General features: G+C 39.9%; 1 protein-coding gene across 1 annotated transcript in view; it reads left to right on the forward strand.

Moving 5' to 3' along the window:
- Positions 1–24,021, forward strand: part of ssh3 (slingshot protein phosphatase 3) — a 165,381-nt gene that overhangs the window by 66,384 nt on the left and 74,976 nt on the right. Inside the window, exon 4 of the mRNA XM_002938500.5 lies at positions 11,616–11,734. Coding sequence (XP_002938546.1) covers positions 11,616–11,734 — 119 coding nt within the window. The remainder of the gene's footprint in view (positions 1–11,615; positions 11,735–24,021) is intronic.

The raw sequence follows: 24,021 nt of genomic DNA on the forward strand, positions 1-24,021 counted from the left end.
ATGAATGTATGAAGGATCATAGATCTCTAGGGATATAAAAGGAAGCTAATATGCCCCCTGCTGTCGGCTCTTGAGAAAGCGCAGGTGCGCGAAACGTGGCGAGAGATTGAGTGCGCAAGCTTCCGTAGCTGTGAAGTGAGTGTGACGTCTGACACCACGGACCACGTGATGAGAAGGAAACCGCGCCACTCGGGATACCTGCTTAACTCTGCTGTAAGTTCCTGGCCAGGACAATTGTTGTTTTAATAGCACGGGAGGGCACAAAGAACTATTCCCCATGAGTATGGCTACCTAACCTTTTTATCCAGTATCTAGTGGTCTTTTCCCCCACTTTAAAATGGGAATGTATGTACTCCTATAGACTTATAGTGCATATGTAGTGAAGCTGTATATAAGAAAATTTTTATAATTTTTACTATTAATTCTGATATTGTGAGAACATGTTTTATTGAGGTAACGGAATTTTGGAGGTGCACATGATTAAGGAGTAAATTTATTTATTTTAACAACATTAATGACTGTATTTATTTGGAGAGTGATTGTGAACTGGCTCCCTCTGTGATTAATTATATATAATTCATATAGAGAACACTGTTGATCTGGTTCACTTCTTGATATATTATATATATATATATATATAATCATGGGAAGCCAGCACTCACGTAAAAAATAGTATATTTCGCCTGGGTGCAGATACCACAACGGTTTATATACGAATTATAGCCAGGGTTCAGTTTATTAAGGTGAACAAACGACTAACGTTTCGGCTGACACACCAGCAAAGGCTGGTGTGTCAGCCGAAACGTTAGTCGTTTGTTCACCTTAATAAATTGATTTCAAGCTACATAAGACCTGTGTGTGCGGTTCCTGAACCCTGGCTATAATTTATATATATATATATTGTGACACTTGAACCTACAGGGGGATCTGGTTCAGTGTCTTAGGGCTGCTTCCCACAGTCTTTTAGGGTAAACATAGCAGTCACAGAGGTTGCTCTCTTAAAGGCAAGTGCCAGCAGTTTATTTTGTTACAAAACTTCAGTAACAAACACAAAATAAGAAACAGGAAAATAAACCCTTGCACCAGAGCGCTGACTAAACACCATTGGCAGCCTAACTACAGTCGGGTGGCTTTTCCAACTTAGTAGAAGCAAACAAAATCAGAAATCATAAGTACCTTTCCCATGCACCTGCTACCTGTGTAGTGGGGAAGAGACTCTCCCTCCCCCCACTGGAGTCTTTTTAAAAGGCTCTCAGCTGCAGCAATCACCTTGCTGCTAAGGTCTGTATTTAAGGGCTGGGTTTGTGATTAATTATTCCATGTTCCAGGGTACCAACTATGCAAAACCCTGGGAGAAACATATCGTCCATCTACAACTAACCCAGCCATTTTATTACACATCCCCCCACCCAGCTCTGCCCTAGAGGGGTGAGCGACCATGGACATTAAGGAAATATAACCTTGAGAGCCCATCAGCATTGCCTTGTTTAATTCCAGCCCTGTGTTCCACAGTGAAACTGAAGGGTTGCAAACTCAGGAACTACCTTGTAACCCTTGCATTTTTCTCTTTGTTTTGGCTCATCCAAGTAAGCGGGGCATGGTCTGTAATGAGCCTAAACTGTCTACCCAAGAGATAATATCTTAGGGATTCTAGAGCCCATTTTATGGCTAAACATTCTTTTTCTACAATTGAATAATTCCTCTCCTGGGAATTAAGTTTCCTACTCAAGTAGTAAACTGGGTGCTCCTCACCATTAATCTCCTGTGACAGAACAGCTCCTAAGCGGACATCTGAGGCATCTGTTTGCACAATAAATCCCTTCCTAGAATCAGGTGCCACCAAAACTGGATGGGCACAGAGGGCTTCTTTTAATTTGACAAAAACTTCTTCAGCTTCTGTTGACCACCGTACCACTACAGGGGCTTTTGCTTTAGTAAGGTCAGTTAAAGGGCTGGCAATAGTAGCAAAGTCAGGTATGAACCTTCTGGAGTAGCTAGTTAAGCCCAGAAATGTCCTGACTTGTTTCTTGGTGGAAGGCCTTGGCCAATTTTGAATAGATTCCACCTTTGTGACTTGTGGTTTAACTAGTCCCCTTCCTATTGAGAACCCCAAGTATTTGGCCTATTCAAGCCCAATAGTACATTTTGCGGGATTGGCAGTTAAACCAGCATTTCTAATTGAGTCCACCACAGCCTGAACTTTTGCTAGGTGTGATTCCCAATCTGTGCTATGAATGACTATATCGTCAAGGTAGGCAGCAGCATAACGACCATGGGGCTTTAGAATTCGGTCCATCATTCTTTGAAAGGTTGCTGGGGCCCCATGTAGCCCAAAAGGTAGGACCTTATATTGGAACAGCCCATCTGGAGTGGAAAATGCAGTTTTTCCCTTGCTTGTTTTGTAAGAGGCACCTGCCAATAACCTTTTGTCAGGTCAATAGTTGTGAGGTATCTTGCTTTGCCTAACCGCTCTATCAGTTCGTCAACCCTGGGCATGGGATAAGCATCAAATTTAGATATAGCATTTACCTTGCGGTAATCATTGCAGAACCTAATTTCCCCATTGGGTTTTGGGACAAGGACAATGGGACTACTCCAATCACATCAAGCTCCAGCATTTTCTTTATCTCTCTACTAACAACCTCTCTACGAGCTTCTGGTATTCTGTATGGTTTAAGATGTACCCTGTTACCCGATTCTGTAATAACGTCATGTTCAATTATTTTAGTTCGCCCTGGCATAGCTGAGAAAACATCATTGTTACGGTTAACAAATTCTCTGACCTCACGCTTTTGGGGAGTTGACAGGGTGTCTGCTCTATTAACCTCTGGGCTTCTTTCATATCAATCGGAGAGTCTGGAGACTGTGTTGCCATTAAGACTTCCCTGTCTTTCCATGGCTTTAGCAGGTTAACATGATATATCTGTTCAGGCTTCCTTCTACCTGGTTGCAGTATTTTATAGTTAACCACGCCAACTCTTTCAATTACCTCATAAGGGCCCTGCCAGGTTGCTAGAAATTTATTCTCTACAGTAGGGACTAAAACAAGTACTCTGTCCCCTGGCTGAAATACACGCAGCCTAGCGTTCTTATTGTATGAGTTTCTTTGAGCTTCCTGTGCTTTTAGCATGTGCTCACGTACAATAGGTATAATGGCCTCAATCCTATCTTGCATCTGAGCCACATGTTCTATCACACTACGGTGAGGGGTAGTTTCATGCTCCCAGGTTTCTTTAACTGTGTCCAGCAACCCTCTGGGGTGCCGACCATACAACAATTAAAACGGGGAAAAACCTGTTGAAGATTGGGGAACTTCCCCGATTGCAAACATTAGGTAAGGCAGCAAGAAGTCCCAATTTTTCCCATCCTTATCAATCACTCTACGGAGCATGGTTTTTAAGGTTTTATTAAACCTTTCAACAAGACCATCTGACTGCGGGTGGTATACAGATGTCCTGAGATGCTTTATTTGCAACAATTTGCACAACTCTTTTGTAACCCTGGACATAAATTGTGTCCCTTGGTCTGTCAGAATTTCCCTGGATACCCACCCTACTAAACATGAACATTAGTTCTTTCGCTATACTCTTTGCTGTAGTATTGCGTAGGGGAATAGCCTCAGGGTAATGTGTGGCATAGTCCACAACAACTAGAATGCAGACTTTATAAGTGGACCGACCAGGTCCATTGCTATCCTATCAAACGGTACATCAATTATTGGCAAAGGCACAAGTGGGCTCCTATATGCTTTCTGGGGAGCAGTACGCTGGCAGTCAGGGCATGAGGAACAATAGTTGCTAATGGCAGCAAACACCCCAGGCCAGTAAAATCGCCTTAAAACGCGTTCTTTTGTTTTCTCCACCCCTAAATGCCCTCCTAATACGTGACTGTGTGCTAGCCTTAGCACAGTATTATGGAAGGCCTGGGGAACCAACAAATGTTTATGTATGTCATCACCTCTCTTTTCTACACGATATAGAAGGTCATTAGACACTTCAAAATAAGGATAAGAAAGGGAGCCATCTGGGTTATTTCTAACACCATTTGTCACCTGAACATTACGCCTAGGTTCCAGCAAAGTGGGATCTTCCCACTGTGCACTCTTAAAATTAACGGGGCTGACTTCTAAGTCAGCTAATTCCCTCTCAGGCTCATCAGAGGTGCGGGGCTCTGTATCACTGCTTGTGTTGTCCCCTACCAAAACCTGAAGCGGGGTTGGGGCCTTGCAGCCTACCTCACTACGTAATACCTCATCAGACTGCACATCAGCAAAGGGAAATGCATATTCAAGGTCATTCGTACCCCTTAAGGACTCTTGTGACTTATAGGTGACAAAAGCCCATAAATTCAGAAAATAAGGAAAATCTCTCCCCAAAACCACTTCGTATGCCAGCTGGGGAACCACTCCGACTTAGTAATACATAGACCCAGATGGGGTAGACAGGGTGACTTGGGCGGTAGGATAATCCTGTCTATCTCCATGTACACAGACAACTCCCACTTGTTTTGCATGATTAATTTTACTTTGAGGCACAAATGACCTGGTTACTAGGGTTACCATACTCCCTGAGTCAAGTAATGCTTGTACCTCTTTCCCATTTACTTTTATGGTACACCATTGTGGTTTCCCCGCAAAACAACTTACAACATCTGAACCTGCCTTTCTTGTAATCAACGAGTGGGGTTTACCCCTGTAACTCATATCACATTGCATAGGTTCAACATTTAAAGGGCAGTCTTTAGACATATGTCCATATTCAAAACATTTGAAACATTTTACTGTATTATCAAACTGCCGTCTACTGCCAAGCTGATCCCCATTGTCCTTTAACTTTGAACCAGTCTTACCAGACCTAGTGTGACTTAGGATCTTGGTACCAGAGAACCGCTCTGCTCTTGGTGGGTTACTAAGTTCTCCAGCAGCAATGTATCTTTCGACCAAGGCGACCAACTGGTCAACATTCTGGGGGTCACTTTGACTTACCCACCGTTGTAGTGAAGCTGGTAAAGCCCTCAGGAAGCGATCCATTACAAGCAACTCTACAATATGGATGGCAGAGTTGATGTCAGGCTGTAACCACTTCCTAGCCAAATGTATCAGGTCAAACATCTGCGATCGGGCAGCCTTGTCTGGAACAAAAGACCAAGAGTGGAACCTTTGGGCCCGGACTGCAGCTGTCACTCCCAGACGTGCAAGAATTTCTGCCTTCAATTTACTGTAGTTGCTGGCCTCTGCAGGTTCCAGATCATAATATGCCTTCTGGGGTTCTCCACTTAGGAAAGGCGCTAGTAAACTTGCCCATTCTCCAGCTGGCCATCCTTCCCTTTCAGCGGTGCGTTCAAAGGCTAGTAGGTATGCCTCAACATCATCAGTGGCTGCCATCTTTTGCAGGTAATGACTTGCCCGTATCACCTTATTCGCTTGCTGTGTGGCCACAGGGTTTGCATTGACCTTTTCTGATAAGGCCTGGATTTCCTGTTGCACCATTTGTACAGCCGCATGCTGTTCCTCACGGGCCTCTGCCTGTACTTCTGCCAATTGTCGCACTAACGTTTCAGTGCTTTCCTTCTGGATTTTGGCAAGGGTAGCAACACTTTCTCCTTGTTGTACAACCAGCTGCTGCAAAGCTGCAACACTCTGAGCAGCTTGTCTGTTTGTTTCTTGCTGCACTGCAGTGGACTGAATGAGAGCTTTTATAACATCCTCCATCTTGGCAACAACAGTACTTTTACCCTCAGACTTGAGTGTGGTGCCCGCGTCCTCCACCACGTGTGACACTTGAACCTACAGGGGGATCTGGTTCAGTGTCTTAGGGCCGCTTCCCACAGTCTTTTAGGGTAAACCTAGCAGTCACAGAGGTTGCTCTCTTAAAGGCAAGTGCCAGCAGTTTATTTTGTTACAAAACTTCTGTAACAAACACAAAATAAGAAACAGGAAAATAAACCCTTGCACCAGAGCGCTGGCTAAACACCATTGGCAGCCTAACTACAGTTGGGTGGCTTTTCCAACTTAGTAGAAGCAAACAAAATCAGAAATCATAAGTACCTTTCCCATGCAGCGCAGCTCCTGCTACCTGTGTAGTGGGGAAGAGACTCTCCCTCCCCCCACTGGAGTCTTTTTAAAAGGCTCTCAGCTGCAGCAATCACCTTGCTGCTAAGGTCTGTATTAAAGGGCTGGGTTTGTGATTAATTATTCCATGTTCCAGGGTACAACTATGCAAAACCCTGGGAGAAACATATCGTCCAACTACAACTAACCCAGCCATTTTATTACAATATATATATATATATATATATATATATATATATATATATATATATATATATATATAAGCAAGACAGTGAGCTGCACACATCAGGACTTGGCAAAAAAATTATAAGTTTATTTAAGCAAAGAAATCCAACGTTTCGAGCACTAACTGTGCTCTTCCTCTGAGTCCTGGTGTGTGCAGCTCACTGTCTTGCTTTATATATTTTTGCTAGCACCCTGGGCATTTGAACTTTAATAGGGTGTGCTCCATTTGTTCCTGTATATATATATATATATACAGTGGTGTGAAAAACTATTTGCCCCCTTCCTGATTTCTTATTCTTTTGCATGTTTGTCACACAAAATGTTTCTGATCATCAAACACATTTAACTATTAGTCAAAGATAACACAAGTAAACACAAAATGCAGTTTTTAAATGAGGGTTTTTATTATTTAGGGAGAAAAAAAATCCAAACCTACATGGCCCTGTGTGAAAAAGTAATTGCCCCCTGAACCTAATAACTGGTTGGGCCACCCTTAGCAGCAATAACTGCAATCAAGCGTTTGCGATAACTTGCAACAAGTCTTTTACAGCGCTCTGGAGGAATTTTGGCCCACTCATCTTTGCAGAATTGTTGTAATTCAGCTTTATTTGAGGGTTTTCTAGCATGAACCGCCTTTTTAAGGTCATGCCACAACATCTCAATAGGATTCAGGTCAGGACTTTGACTAGGCCACTCCAAAGTCTTCATTTTGTTTTTCTTCAGCCATTCAGAGGTGGATTTGCTGGTGTGTTTTGGGTCATTGTCCTGCTGCAGCACCCAAGATCGATTCAGCTTGAGTTGACGAACAGATGGCCGGACATTCTCCTTCAGGATTTTTTGGTAGACAGTAGAATTCATGGTTCCATCTATCACAGCAAGCCTTCCAGGTCCTGAAGCAGCAAAACAACCCCAGACCATCACACTACCACCAACATATTTTACTGTTGGTATGATGTTCTTTTTCTGAAATGCTGTGTTACTTTTACGCCAGATGTAACGGGACACGCACCTTCCAAAAAGTTCAACTTTTGTCTCGTCGGTCCACAAGGTATTTTCCCAAAAGTCTTGGCAATCATTGAGATGTTTTTTAGCAAAATTGAGATGAGCCTTAATGTTCTTTTTGCTTAAAAGTGGTTTGCGCCTTGGAAATCTGCCATGCAGGCCGTTTTTGCCCAGTCTCTTTCTTATGGTGGAGTCGTGAACACTGACCTTAACTGAGGCAAGTGAGGCCTGCAGTTCTTTAGATGTTGTCCTGGGGTCTTTTGTGGCCTCTCGGATGAGTTGTCTCTGCGCTCTTGGGGTAATTTTGGTCGGCCGGCCACTCCTGGGAGGTTCACCACTGTTCCATGTTTTTGCCATTTGTGGATAATGGCTCTCACTGTGGTTCGCTGAAGTCCCAAAGCTTTAGAAATGGCTTTATAACCTTTACCAGACTGATAGATCTCAATTACTTTTGTTCTCATTTGTTCCTGAATTTCTTTGGATCTTGGCATGATGTCTAGCTTTTGAGGTGCTTTTGGTCTACTTCTCTGTGTCAGGTAGCTCCTACTTAAGTGATTTCTTGATTGAAACAGGTGTGGCAGTAATCAGGCCTGGGGGTGACTACACAAAATGGAACTCAAGTGTGATAAACCACAGTTACGTTATTGTTTAACAAGGGGGCAATCACTTTTTCACACAGGGCCATGTAGATTTGGAGTTTTTTTTCTCCCTTAATAACGTAAACCTTCATTTAAAAACTGCATTTTGTGTTCAATTATGTTATCTTTGACTAATAGTTAAATGTGTTTGATGAGCAGAAACATTTTGTGTGACAAACATGCAAAAGAATAAGAAATCAGGAAGGGGGCAAATAGTTTTTCACACCACTGTATATATATATATATATATATATATATATATACATATATATATATATATATATATACATACAGGTATAGGACCCATTATCCAGAATGCTCGGGACCAAGGGTATTCCGTATAAGGGGTCTTTCCATAATTTGGATCTCCATACCTTAAGTCTACTAAAACATTAATAAAACATTAATTAAACCCAGTAAGATTGTTTTGCAACCAATAAGGATTATTTATATCTTAGTTGGGATCAATTACAAGGTTCTGTTTTATTTCTACATAAAAAAAGGAAATCAGTTTTAAAATTCTGAATTATTTGCTTATAATGGAGTCTATGGGAGACGGGCTTTCCATAATTCGGAGCTTTCTGGATAACGGGTTTCCGGATAAGGGGTCCGATACCTGTGTATATATATATATATATATATATATATATATATATATACTGTATATATATAAACTGCTCCTTCAGTTGTTCCCTACTGTTTTTAAAAAAAATCTTAATCATGTTTTATAAATATCCAACTATGTCTATTTATTTTTAAAGTATTAGGATTTTATTATCATGGAGTAAATAGAAACAAAAATAAAGATTGATTTTGATTTAACACAATTTATTTCTGAATATTTGGAAGAGCGCCAACTCTATAGTTAGTCACTTTTTAACAATAGATAGGATTAGGTGGAGGAAGGCGGCACTTAATTCCGAATACTAATTTTAGTTGTAAAGAAAGTATTTGGTGGTGTGTAATACGAATGCTAAATAAATAAATAAATAAATAAATATATATACAGGTCCTTTTCAAAAAATTAGCATATTGTGATAAAGTTCATTATTTTCTGTAATGTACTGATAAACATTAGACTTTCATATATTTTAGATTCATTACACACAACTGAAGTAGTTCAAGCCTTTTCTTGTTTTAATATTGATGATTGTGGCATACAGCTCATGAAAACTCAAAATTCCTATCTCAAAAAATTAGCATATCATGAAAAGGTTCTCTAAACGAGCTATTAACCTAATCATCTGAATCAACAAATTAACTCTAAAAACCTGCAAAAGATTCCTGAGGCTTTTAAAAACTCCCAGCCTGGTTCATTACTCAAAACCGCAATCATGGGTAAGACTGCCGACCTGACTGCTGTCCAGAAGGCCATCATTGACACCCTCAAGCAAGAGGGTAAGACACAGAAAGAAATTTCTGAACAAATAGGCTGTTCCCAGAGTGCTGTATCAAGGCACCTCAGTGGGAAGTCTGTGGGAAGGAAAAAGTGTGGCAGAAAACGCTGCACAACGAGAAGAGGTGACTGGGCCCTGAGGAAGATTGTGGAGAAGGACCGATTCCTGACCTTGGGGGACCTGCGGAAGCAGTGGACTGAGTCTGGAGTAGAAACATCCAGAGCCACCGTGTACAGGCGCGTGCAGGAAATGGGCTACAGGTGCCGCATTCCCCAGGTCAAGCCACTTTTGAACCAGAAACAGCGGCAGAAGCGCCTGACCTGGGCTACAGAGAAGCAGCACTGGACTGTTGCTCAGTGGTCCAAAGTATGTCATTCGGAAATCAAGGTGCCAGAGTCTGGAGGAAGACTGGGGAGAGGGAAATGCCAAAATGCCTGAAGTCCAGTGTCAAGTACCCACAGTCAGTGATGGTCTGGGGTGCCATGTCAGCTGCTGGTGTTGGTCCACTGTGTTTTATCAAGGGCAGGGTCAATGCAGCTAGCTATCAGGAGATTTTGGAGCACTTCATGCTTCCATCTGCTGAAAAGCTTTATGGAGATGAAGATTTCATTTTTCAGCACGACCTGGCACCTGCTCACAGTGCCAAAACCACTGGTAAATGGTTTACTGACCATGGTATTACTGTGCTCAATTGGCCTGCCAACTCTCCTGACCTGAACCCCATAGAGAATCTGTGGGATATTGTGAAGAGAAAGTTGAGAGACACAAGACCCAACACTCTGGATGAGCTTAAGGCCGCTATTGAAGCATCCTGGGCCTCCATAACACCTGAGCAGTGCCACAGGCTGATTGCCTCCATGCCACGCCACATTGAAGCAGTCATTTCTGCAAAAGGATTCCCGACCAAGTATTGAGTGCATAACTGAACATAATTATTTGAAGGTTGACTTTTTTTGTATTAAAAACACTTTTCTTTTATTGGGCGGATGAAATATGCTAATTTTTTGAGATAGGAATTTTGGGTTTTCATGAGCTGTATGCCACAATCATCAATATTAAAACAAGAAAAGGCTTGAACTACTTCAGTTGTGTGTAATGAATCTAAAATATATGAAAGTCTAATGTTTATCAGTACATTACAGAAAATAATGAACTTTATCACAATATGCTAATTTTTTGAAAAGGACCTGTATATATATATATATATATATCTACCATTTCTGTTATAAAGAGACTTAAAAATCTCTCAGCTGTCGACATAGAGGTGGGGCAGGCAATTACTTTCGCTTTTCATTTAGTCGTTGCTAGATGTTGCTGTCCTCCTTTTATTCCACCTCCCTGCTTGTGGTTCATAATTGTGTAGAATGTGCATGGTCATTAGGTACTACTGATTTCAATCTTATACAAAATATATAATCAAGATTTATATAATCAAGTCTAACAGTGCTAAGCAATTAATTTTTTTACCCTATATCCCTTTCATTTTTTTTTTTGGTACTGTATCCAACACATGTATCCACATGTCCTGTTTCTGCAAAATGTTTTGTTGATGGAATCAGTGTAAGGAACATCAAGGGACAGATATTAATAGTCTGTGGCCCAACTGAATTGTCAGAGCCACGCAGCATTTTGGGTTGGAAGGTGGATTGTCAGAATACAGCCATAGTCAGGGCTGATTACAAATAGAATAGTCAAGAGCAGGCTAAGAGTAAACAACCAGACCAGAGTAAACAACCAGAGATCAAAAATTACTGTGCACACAGTCACTAAGCAAAGTAAGACCTACAATCTGGCATTGATCACATATATCCAGGGTTGCCTAATTGACTGGAATCAAATTGCCTAGGGTAGAAGATATGTTGGTGGTTATGTAGGTGGTTTCGATCCAAAGTGATTTGGAATCAGTTATGCACCTAGCTTGAAATACTGCTTTTTTTGTAGGAAGTAATTTAATTGTATTAAAGGGAATCAAGAGACTTACTCTAAGCAGCATGGGTTATTACTTCTAGTTCCCAACTTAAATGAGGTTCCTTCAATTGTGGAGAACTCCCCCCCCCCTTCTGTGATTCCTAATGTCAAATGCATAGAAGTCCAGGTGTGAGCATGTTCGATTAGAAAAATGTATATACCTATGCTCCTATTGATCTCATACTTCACCAAGGCTACTATCTATCTACCTATCTATCGGTCAGTCAAACCTGTGAACATTAGGTGTAACACGTATATCTCTAAGACTATAGTTTTTGTTATGCAGTCATTGTTAACAGTATATTTTTACAACAGGCTGTACGACTGGAGCCTGTCCGATCATGCCTTATCCGCTATCTGTTAGTGGTTTCCTCTACTGGAAAATCCAATGAGGAAGAGACAGTTTTACTCGGTGTTGACTTTCCCCATGATGGGTAAGACATTTAGTTTATTTATATATATGATGTATAGTTATTATTATCTATTATTATTATCTATTATCTTTATATACTGAAATTACTCTACCAGCCCAAAGGTTCAGCATATTCGTAACAGTAATGACTTTGCCTCCCATACTAAATTTTGTTGTACTGTCTTTTACATTAAAAAGGGATTGTAATGTAAGTAATTTTAATGCTTGTCAGCTTGTTTCAGTAAACAAACACATGACATAATGGCAATTTGCTTGAGTTCAGGTTCAAGAACATGAGTCAAACCAAAAAAATGAAATAAGTAAAAATAAGTAAAACTATTTACTATAATCTACATTTTATTGTTACTGTTACATTTTATAGTTTATTTTTTTTATTCAGGCCCCCCTTGTTCATGTTCTGGTCTCTTATTCAAACCACTCCCTGGTTGCTAAGGTAATTTACACTTAGCAAAAAGATAATAGCTGAAACTATAAACTGGAGAGCTGCTGAACAAAAGGTTAAATAACTACAAATAATAAAAATGAAGATCAGATCAATTTGTTTCAAAATATTACTCTCTACATCATACTGAAAGTTAACCTAAATGTGAACAACCCCTTTAAGAGTGAAATTAATTACTGTATATACTCAACTATTTTTTCAGCACCCAAAATGTGCTGAAAAAGTCACCCTCGGTTTATACTCGAGTCAGGTGCCATGGGTCCCTCCAGACTAGCACCCTCTGTCCTTTGTGTGCAAATTAGGCCACCTGCAACCTCCACTGCCCTGGCCCGCTCTCAGTCACAATACTTATTTCCCCCTTTTGTGTCCTCTGGGACTGGGTCTGCTGCCAGTTTGTCAATGCAAAGTGATCTTCCCAGTAGACCCAGGTGGGAATAGAGACCCCGCACATGGTCCACAACTTCAATGGGTAGATAGATTCAGGTATCTAGAAATTGAAATCTACAAAGATCTCTCAAAATAACCTAACCACAATCATATGATCCTTAATGCTTCCTTGCACGAATGATTTTCCCACCCAAATTTCTACACGTGTTCCACAGCTCCCCAGTATTACTATCTAAGAAATGGTTCAGGAACCTGCAATAGTCAGGGGGTTCATATGGGCAGGGGAACATCCCAGAATAAAATGTCAGACCCTACAAGCTCTATTTAACAGAGGGGGCTTAGCTCTACCCAATTTCCAGTTGTGTACTACACAAGCCTACTAGTGTTCACCTCAATCCTTGGTACTGGAAGCAGGGGCACTTCCTCCATATACCCCCTTACACCGGCCGTGAAAACAGTAGTGGTAAATTTGTATAGTAAATTACCCAAATGGTCTAAGTAGACAATACTGTGGGGCAATGATGCCCTTTCCCACCTCTGCACAATACCAGACGTCAGTGCCTGGGCAGCGGTGGGGGTGAAATATCTTGGGGATGTAATCTCAGCTGGGAGATTAAAGCAGTTTGCACAACTGCAGACCGAACTTGAGCTGCATAACCATATGCTGTTTAGATTTCTTCAACTACGGCATGCATTCACTACTCAATTCCTGGGTGATGCCCCTGATATAACGGTAACATCACTTGAGCGCTACCTGAGGAGCCCAGACCTCACTAAACTGGTGAGCTGGTTTCTCTTACAGGACAATTTTGACCCACCTAAGCATTTTGCCAAAAGTGGCAGCAGGACTTCCCTCATTAGACGAGGGTACTTTGAAGGAAATTCTAAGCCTGGCCCAGATTTACCCGGGTCATCCAGATGTATGCCCTAAATGTAACATAGAGCAAGGTAATGACCTGCTGCGTTACAGACCTGGACCCCAAGTTTGTGCTTGGTTGGACACATGGAAGGTCTGTCACTCAACAAATATGATGAAATATGCCTCCTCCAAATTCTTCACTTCGCCAAAAAAACAATTTTAATGACCTGGAAGGCAACGGCTCCTCCAACCCTGGGCTTTTGAAAATTCGATAAGATATGGGATAACTGGCTGAAAGACATACGTTAACCTTGAACGCCGCCACATGCAATAACCTGGAAACAATAATAGGACAAATTAACATGAACTCAATAAAGAGGCATGGACATACCAAAAGGACACAATGAATGGACACTATATCAGCAGCTTTGATTAATAGCTTCTTTATTAAAAACACAACAAATTACCATGGGACAAACGCAAGACAAAGCCAGTAATGCACTTGATATGCAAAGAAGCCCAGCAAACCCAACCCCCCCCCTGTTTCCCTCTACAACTATTTTTCTTACTTTATTTCTTTTTTTTTTTCTTGCTTTCTGTACTTAAAAGTTGAAAAATTCAATCAATCAAAATTCAAGAAAATCTTTAAAAAACAAAACAAAACACAAAAAACAAAGAATGGTCCAGACCACAAAGTTGTGATGACCCAATACCAGATTAAAAACAAAAACTCTGGGATAAAACTCCCAAGGTAGACTTAGCTGTACACGCCTGTCAAAGCACAATGATTTGCCCATGGAGGATGCAACTTAGAACCAATAGACAAAAGATTAGAGGTTACTCTGTGTAAGGATTTTAGCCACACAACAGCCACACAACCGGCCTCCTATTCAAGGCCAGATTCTGGTGCCAAGGTTTCTACTCCAATTTATTTATGGTCTCCAAGAAGGAAGGAACCTTCTGACCCTTGCTGAACTTGAAGTAGCTAAATCATTTGACAGGTTCGGTTTCAGCAATGGTAGAGGTTAATTTTTCCTTCCCCTCTCCCCCAAACAGCAACAGGAGAAACCTTTTTTATAGACCTGGCCTTGCTTTTCCCCTTATCTGAGCAAACAGGTTCTGTTGAGAGTTTAGCATTTGTGCTTTAGTTAGAAATAGTGTTGTGAAATCTTTGTTAGACCTTGCTAATTCCTAATCCTCTGGTACTTTATTGTTGTTGATTTCTGTGAATGATTTTGGTTTGTTTCCTGACCATCCGCTTAGACTCATTCTTTGGTGCTGCGTGTCTGTGTATGAACTGGCTATGCCTCCCAAACTGCTCTTTTGTGTGTCCTGATTGATGCTTTCCCCCACAGACTGCCCTAACATCTGCCTTTCTGAATTACTGCTATCTGTGCCTGCACAGTTCTCTAGCCTGTAGCAGGTCTTGTAGTACTCATTACAAGGGTTGTATTCAGTGTAAACACCCTGCAGCCTGTTCTTGGATGACTCAGCTACTGTGGTTTAAAAAACACTTTATGTGATTCCCTAGCATCAGTTTGCCTGCAAACATACATTTTGAATTGAAACCCTCTCTTATATTACAACCATAGACCTAAAGGACATGTACTTCACGTCCCCATTAGAGAGAGCTCCCAAAAATACCTTAGCATCACTATTGCCCAGGAACATTACCAATTCACAGCACTTCCTTTTATTACAGTCTTTACCAAAATCCTAAGCCCACTTTTGGCAACTCTGGAAAATGGGCATCATGATTGTGCACTAACTGGATGGCATTTTAATCTGAGCCCTGTCAAAGGATCAGGCTCTTCAGGATACTCGGCTATGCTTCACAATAAAGATGCATCATGGCTGGCTAATCAACCACAGAAAATGCCAGCCACAAACACAGTCTATCTGGCTCTGGAAGCACTCCGATTCATTCTATTCCACATGAGGCAATTCCAAAACCATTATCTTAAACTTTGGAACAAGGTCCGCTCCAACCTCATGCAGTGCATCCTATAGCCACGCAGAATCAGACAGTCTTTGATGTGATGGACTCACCCCCCCCCCCCCCCCAATCTGGCAGGCGGAAGAAAGTGGTCTCTACCACTATGGATTGTAATAACAATGCCAGCCCAAGAGGCTGGGATTGGGATTCTTTCACTGCACACATGCCAGGGCAAAAGGTCCACAACAGAAGCTATGCTGCCAATCAGCATCTTGGAGATCAGGGCCATTTAGAATGCTCTCGACCACTGGTTAGTTACCTTGGAAGGGCCTACATCAACAAACAAGGTGGCAATCACTGCAGTCTTAGGCCAGGAGGGTACCGGACGTTACAGCCTTCTCTTGCAGATACCCTTGGCTATTAATCTACCAGCATAGAGTAGTCTTCAGAACTATCCCGTCTTATTCACCATAGGTTGTACATCAATTCATTATTAATGAGGAGATTACTCTCCCCTCCCTATGTTCTCATCCCACAAATGCGAGGCAAAGGAGCCTCCACAAACTTAATGTAGTCAGAGTGGTCAGACACTATGTAGACAGGACCAAATTATTCAGAAAGACAGACGCCTTGTTGGTCACTCACGGTACCCACAGATACCCAGCATCCAAACGCACCAAAGCCAGATGGCTGGTGGAGACTATCAATATAGCCTATGACATTAAGGGCCAAGCCAGACCCTTCCCAATCAAGGCCCACTCAACCAGAGCAATGTGTACAGCATAAGCCCTGTATAATTCAGTTACACCAGAACAGATATATAGGGCTGCCACTTGGGCATCTCTGTTTACGTTTACTAACTTTTAAAGTCTACATGTTTTCTATTTGGCACCTGCAGCTTTTGGGAGGAAAGTTCTCCAAGCTGTGGTGCCAGATTAATGCGGCTTTTTCTGAAACTCCCTATAAAGGGGACAGCTTTTGGACATCCCCACTGTGTCTGCACTGACAGTTTGGGCCCGCCCTAATCAGTCCATTTAGTTAGTTAGATTAACCAGTTCAGGTTAGACAGTGTAGATTAGTGGTTTTAGTTACCCTTTTAGTGGTGAAAGTGCAAAATAAAAAAATATTTGTTATATAATTAGGTAAAAATGTAATCTATAAAGGCTGTAGTGTGTGGATGTCTAAAGTAATAGCCAGAACACTACTTCCAGCTCTCTAACCTTTAGGTGGGGCCACATGGGACAAGCAAGTCACTGATTGGTTACTGACTGCTAACAGCTAAGAGAGCTGTAAAGGAGTAAGTAGTGTTCTGGCTATTGTGTTGGACATATAACTTATATATAACTTATAGTTATAGTTATAACTTATATAACTTATATAGTTGCCTCTGAAGGGTAAGGTTTAACCCCGCTGAGTCCGCACTATCAGTTTGGGCCTTTGAGGGTCTAAAATCCCCCTTTTTCACGAATAGCTTTGCTATCCTAATCCCTTTTACCTTTCAGTTACAGCTTCTAAGGCTAACTACTGCAGCACAAATATGACAGCCCCCTCATAGAGGAACATGGGGGATCATATAAGTAATGCAAAAGCGCGAGGTAGATACTTTTAATGCAAAATTATAAATAGCATTTAAACAGTATTATGATAGATGTAAAAAAGGTTTCATTTCTGGTGTCAGTATGTCTTTAAAGCAATATTGTCATGGGAAACCATTTTCAAAACGACGCATCAGTTAATAGAACTTCTCCAGAAAAGTCCTATATTGAAATCAGTTTTTTAAAAGCACAAACAGATTTTTACATAGTTACATAGGGTTGAAAAAAGAGTACATCAAGTTCACCCTTCCAAGTGAACCCAGCACACACAAACCTATATTGACCTATTTATACACTCACATACATCAACCATATATACCAACATCAATACTAACTGTAAATTTTAGCATCATAATAGCCTTGGATATTATGCTTGTTCAAGAAATCACCCAAGCCCATCTGAAAGGCATTAACAGAATCTGCCATCACAACATCACTTGGAAGATCATTCCACAACCTCATTACCCTGTGAAAAACCACCTACGCTGCTTCAAATTAAAGTTCCGTTCCTCCAATCTAAAGGTGTGGCCTCTTGTGCGCTGATCATTTTTATGGGAAAAAAGAACATCCGCTATCTGCCTATAATCCCCTCTAATGTACTTGTAAAGAGTAATCATGTCCCCTTGCAAGTGCCTTTTTCCAGAGAAAACAACCCCAATTTTGACTAGTTTAGTTGCATGTCTCTGCACTCTCTCCAGCTCATTAATATCCTTCTTAAAGACTGGAGCCCAAAACTGCACAGCATACTCAAGGTGAGGCCTTACTAGAGACCTATAAAGAGGCAAAATTATGTTTTCATTCCTTGAGTCAATACCTTTTCATAAAAGACAGTACTTTATTTGCTTTAGTAGCCACGGAATAACACTGCCAGGATTAGACAATTTATCTACAAAAATCCCCAGATCCTTCTCAATTAAGCATACTACCATTTAGTATATAACTCACATTTATATTATTTTAGCCAAAGTGCATAACCATAACATAACCATTTTGCTGCCCAGTTTTCAAATTGTGTCAAATCGCTCTGCAAAGTGTCAGCATCATGCATTGAACTTATAGCCTTCCCATTTTAGTATCGTCAGCAAAAATAGAAACAGTACTTTGTATGCCCACTTCCAGGTCATTAATAAATAAATTAAAAAGCAAAGGACTGACCCCTGCGGTACTCCACTAACAACTCTGGCCCAATTAGAAAATATTCCATTTACCACCACTCTTTGTAATCTATCCTTTAGCCAGTTTTCTATCCAAGTACAAATATTATGTTTTAGGCCAATATTCCTCCGTTTTGTAATTTACTTTGTGAGGTACTTTATCAAATGCTTTAGCAAAGTCTAAACATTCCAGAATGGAGGTTCCTGCTCACCCTCATAAAAGGCAACTAAATTAGTCTGGCATGCCATCAGGTGATAGAGAATTTATCAAAAATCCATCTACTTTCTCTTTTAAGGAGGGCCTCTGTGATGTTACCACCACATATTCCAAGAGTTACATGTTCTGTTCTCCAAAACTTCAACTTCTTGGGGTTTGCTTTACGGTATCTTAAAAAATGGTTAGCTACTGTTGTTGATGTTCTCTTTTTTTTTTTTTTTTTTTTTGATATCTTTGAGGGCATTATTAATAGTACTAACATGGTTTTAGTCATACCTATATATTTTTTGTTACAGGGACATTTGAAGCAGTAAATCATATTAGTTGTTTTGCAGTTAATATAATCGTTTATAAGATGGGAGTTACCAAAACGACCTTGAAGAAATGCAGTTCCCACACTTATAACATTCTTTCGTTGGAGGTATTCGTTTTCTATTCATAAAGTAACTTCTTGTCAATTATTGAATTACCTTTTGAATTTGTGAGACATGTGGACCAAATGTAGATATAAATTTAATCTCCTGGTCTTGTTTTTCAAACTAAACTGGTTTCAAAAGATTGTCCCGATTAGTTTTTAGGGCTTAATGATAGGCTTGTTTTAAAACAAGGGTAAACCCTTGCTCAAAGTTTCTCTTTAACCCTTTCCCTGCTAAGCACGTAGCTCCTACGTGCTGGCATAAAAAGATGTTAAATGGCGAGCATGTAGGAGCTACGTTTTCTTTATCTTGCGCTCGTTTTCTGCGCTCCCTGCTTAATCCGAGTGCAGAGAGCGAGCACAGGGTAAAGAACCCCCTAGGGAATGAGCAGAGGGGGGGTAAATAGTGGCCCCTGGGGCGTGATTGCCCAGGGGCCCCACACAATCACACACTTATTACACTAATACACAATTATTCTTACACTTATACACACACAGTTACATTTTGGGGGGGTTTCACACATTCACAGCACTTACAGCACTCACACTTACTTGCGCACACACACATGCACACAAAACACATTTTGCCATGTTTACACACACACTTACACACCTATGCAATTTAGTAATTTTTTTTTTTATCGCATCTTTTTTTCTTCCCTGAAAAAAATGTTTTACATTTTCTGTGATTTTGATGCATTTTTAGTCATTTTATTGCATTTCTAGCCATTTTATTGCATTTTCAGTTATGCATAGTTGTTGTTCGCTTGACTTTGTCTGTAAAACTAATTTGCCCAAGCCAAAATACTCAAACTGTGATTCTGACTGCAGATATAACTAGGAAAAAAACATTGATTTTAGGTTTTGGATTTTAGCAATTATACTGCATTTCACAATGTTCTTTGTTACTTGTCTTTGCACATGGACATTTTGTCTGCTGTATTTCAATTTGGCTTCCTCTGTACCCCACATAGTTTGGTAAATCTATGCATATAGGGCATCAAACTGTTCAGTAGACCCCTGGCGTTCATATTTAGAGTGTTTTATGTTGGTACGTTATGAAATGTGGGGTACATAATGGGGCAAAATGCAAGCTTTGTGACAATTTCCAGAAAATTTATAAAAACTTTTCTGTTTAGCATAGCTTGTAATTTGGTAGTTTGTAGTAGAAAGATGTATTTACCCATTTTTGTTTTGTCAGAATGTGTACTTTCGGAAAATGTATGGTTTTCTAAGGTCTCCGTAGTGTTAGGGGGTTTTATGGCACATAATACACATATCAGGTGCAAAAACTGCACGAGCCGGAGCGTCATTTGTGAAAATTCATATGCACTATTTTCATTTGGGTGCCCTTGCACGCCGCATAGTTTGGTAAATCTATGTATATAGGGCATCAAACTGTTCAGTAGACCCCTGGTGTTCATATTTAGAGTGTTTTATGTTAATAAGTTACAAATTGTGGGGGTATATAGAGGTAAAATGCAAGCTTTGTGGAGATTTTCAGAAATGTCATAAAAACCGTTCTGTTTAGCATAGCTTTGTAGTTTGGTAGTTTGCAGTAGAAAGATGTATTTACCCATTTTTGTTTTGTCAGAATGTGTACTTTCGGAAAATGTATGATTTTCTAGAGTCTTCGTAGTGTTAGGGGGTCTTATGGCACATAATAAACATTACCGGGTGCAAAAACTGCACGAGCCGGAGCACTATTTTTATTTGGGTGTCCCTGTACTCCGCATAGTTTGGTAAATCTATGTATATAGGGCATCAAACTGTTCAGTAGACCTCTGGTGTTCCTATTTGGGGTGATTTTCCTTTGTATGCAAGAAATTTTGTGAGATAAATGCGGCAAATTGCAACATTTTTAGGCGATTTTCTGAAATGTCATAGAAACCACTAGCTTTAGGAAAGCTTTGCAGATTGGTACTTTGGTGCAGAAAGGACTCTTTACCCATTTTGGATTTGTCAGAACGTGTACTTTCCAAAAATATATGGTTTTCAGGGGTTACCCTACATTTCTGCAGTTTCTATCCCATATAAAACTGCCATGTGTTTATGAATTAGGTAAAGATAAGCCATGAAATTAGTGTGCACAAGGTATATTTTGGGGTTTCTAAGTGCCATGTGCTTTGATAAACCTATGTACAGTGGGCATCAAACTGTTCAGTAGACCTCTGGAGTTCATATTTAGGGTGTTTTATCTTGGTACCTAATGACCTATAGAAAATAAGATGCTGCATATTGGAAGTTTTGAGGTGATTTTTGGAAATGTTATAAAAATCGGCAAACTTAGGAAACCTTTGCGGCTTGGTACTTTGCAGTAGAAAGACATGGATACCCATTTTAGATTTCAGGGAATGTGTACTTTCCAAAAATATATACCCATTTTAGATTTCAGGGAATGTGTACTTTCCAAAAATATATGGCTTTCTGGGGTGAGTGTACTTTTTTTGTAGCATTTTCCCACACAAAATGATGTAAATGTGTTGATTTTGCAGAAGCTGAAATGGCAGATCACATGGGGTATGTTCACATTGGGGCCCCTACATGCCACATACTTAGGTAAACCTATACATATTGGGCATCAAACTATTCAGTGAACCCCTGGCATTCATATTTAGGGTGTTTTATCTGGTTACTTTATGACCTGTAGGAGATAAGATACTATAGACAGCAAGCTTTGAAGCGATTTTTAAGAAATTTCACAAATTTTGATAAAAAAACAATAAATTTAGGAAAGCATTGCAACTTGGTAGTTTGGAGTAGACAGGCAGTTCTACCTATTCTGGATTCCCCAGAATCTGTTCTTTCTAAAAATGTATAATTTTCTGGGATAAACCTGGAATTTTTGACCTTGAAATCTAAAGTATGCAGCTTTCTGGAGCAGTGCTTTGGAAATTTGGTAGTATACTGCTGGGAGTTTTTGACCTATACAAGTGAGAAATCTCCGTAAAACTAAATATACTTGGTATTGGCATGTTCAGAAGACATGGGACTTTCCAAATCAGTTGTATTTTCATGCGTAAAATAATTTTTGTTTCTGGTGTATGTGTTTATATTCTGGAAAATATTATTTGTTTTCATTTTTTAGACATTTAGAAGCCTATATCTGGTTACAGAATTGGAATTACACAAAAATTCCACCATATTTTGAAAGCTTAGGTTGTCCTGAAAAAAAAGCCCCTAAAAGGAAACAGTGCAAAATGTTCAAAAACTGTCTGGCAGTAGAAGTTCCACTTTGTTCAAAATGGCTGGCAGTGAAAGTGTTAAGCTGTTTGGCCCTTTCTTTAAAAATTTCTGTTGACGTACAATTATGTCTAATTCTCAGACATTCTCCAATCGGGAGGGTTTTTTTAACTGTACTTTTAGGACAACTGTTATGTAGGACTGTATTAGTTGCAGGACACTGATGTCTAGGAAAATGTTTTTGTTAGTTTGATATTTAAATCAATGTTATTGAGGATTTCACAGAAAATGATCCATAATGGGATATTAGTTGTATAAAAGTTTATATCATCACTAAAAACATTCTCTTGCTCCCAATTACCTAAGAAATTATTCACATATGTAGGTGCTCAGGCCGTGCCCATCACGGTCCCCTATACTTGCAAATAAATAATGTTGTCAAACATAAAATAGTTGTGTTATAGAATAAAATCATTTTATAAGGAATTTCCCAAACTCTTGGTCCATGGTATAGTCATTTTGTAAGAAATTTTTTACTGCTTGTACCTTACTGCTTATACCATCCTGATGTCCAATTGATGTATATAAAGCCTCTACATCCAAAGTCACTAATATGGTATCCCTAGTTACATGAATTTCTTCTTATTTAGCTAATACTTCCATGGTGTCTTATACATATGACGGAAGTGAAGTTACATATTTTCTCAAGTGTTGATCTAAGAATTTACTTGCATTTTTTCGTTCAGATTAGCTTTGCCAGAAACTGTGGGTCGACCTGGAGGTTTAATACTATTTTTATGTATTTTTGGTAGGAGGTAAAATGTTGCTATTCTTGGATTTTCCATCATTAAGAACTCTTTCCATCGCATTTGGCGGTGCCGAGGGCCGGAATTTCTCTAGTATTCATGGTGGAAGGCCGCTAATGCGAGCCAGTTTTGACCACCACCCCTTTTTAAACCACACCCACTTGAAACCACACCCATTTTATCACAATGGGGGGCAGCAAAAACCCAAATGCTTGGTCCTCACTGCGGGGATATAAACTGTCATTTATATGTGAAAGAATTATATTATGTCATATTAAGACATACCCTTAAAGGAGAATGCAAGTCAAAATTTAAAAAGCATACTGCCCAATAGTCCTCCTATTGTTTAGTAAAAACGCCACACTTTTGGCTCACCTAATCAAATATTTACTCAATCACACTTCACATTTTCTAGAACAGGCAGCCATCTCTAAAAATGTATTATTATATAGTTATTCTCCCTTCCTTTCCCTCCTTGCTTCATACTGCACATGTGTTTCATTCCCTCCTCCCCCTCCCCTCTGGCAGATCCGCTTCTGATTGGCTGGTGGGCATGTGTAGCTCAGAACAGGAGACAGGATCAAGTTAAACACATGCTCAGAGAATAGGAAGGCTGCCGCTGGCAGCCTACAGGAAGGGGAGAGAGATTTCAGTGATGTCACTGTAGTCTTCACACTGCTGTAGGCTGCCAGCACCATATCTCAGAGAAGTAAGCAGGGATCTGGGAATTTAGATATGCAGTAAGTACTTAAAAATAATGCATTTAGACTTACTTTTAATTTATATTAACCTTTCATTGTCCTTTAAATTAAAATCTTCATAGTTATTAGACCTTATTACTTAATTCCCTCCTTTATCCGAAGGTTTTATTTGCACATCATCCCCGTCTTTGAACACTTGAACATGTTGGCTGATTCCCTATGGTAGAGTAAAATCTGATTTTTTTTCTCTATATTTCATAGTGGCTTCCTCACTTTACTGTAAGAGGCTATCTATGATTTTAAGAGTTTCTTTTTCCTCCAATGTAAAATTTGGGTCTACTTTTCTCCCACCTTTAAAATGTTTTTTTTTTACAAAATTTTTGACAAAATGTTCTACCCATGGTGTAGAATAAAATGTAAGACTCTTCTTTAAAACTGAAATATGTCATCTAATATATGTTTAGACAGGTTAATAACCTACATTTTCTCCATATCTTGGGAGGTAAACTCTACATTTTCCGATAGTACCTCCAGTGGGTTTAGCTGTAATCTCTCCTTTCTAATGGTTTTAACCCTCTCATTTCTTTTACTTT

Source organism: Xenopus tropicalis, chromosome 7 (assembly GCF_000004195.4).
Source record: "Xenopus tropicalis strain Nigerian chromosome 7, UCB_Xtro_10.0, whole genome shotgun sequence".
Lineage (NCBI taxonomy): Eukaryota > Metazoa > Chordata > Amphibia > Anura > Pipidae > Xenopus > Xenopus tropicalis.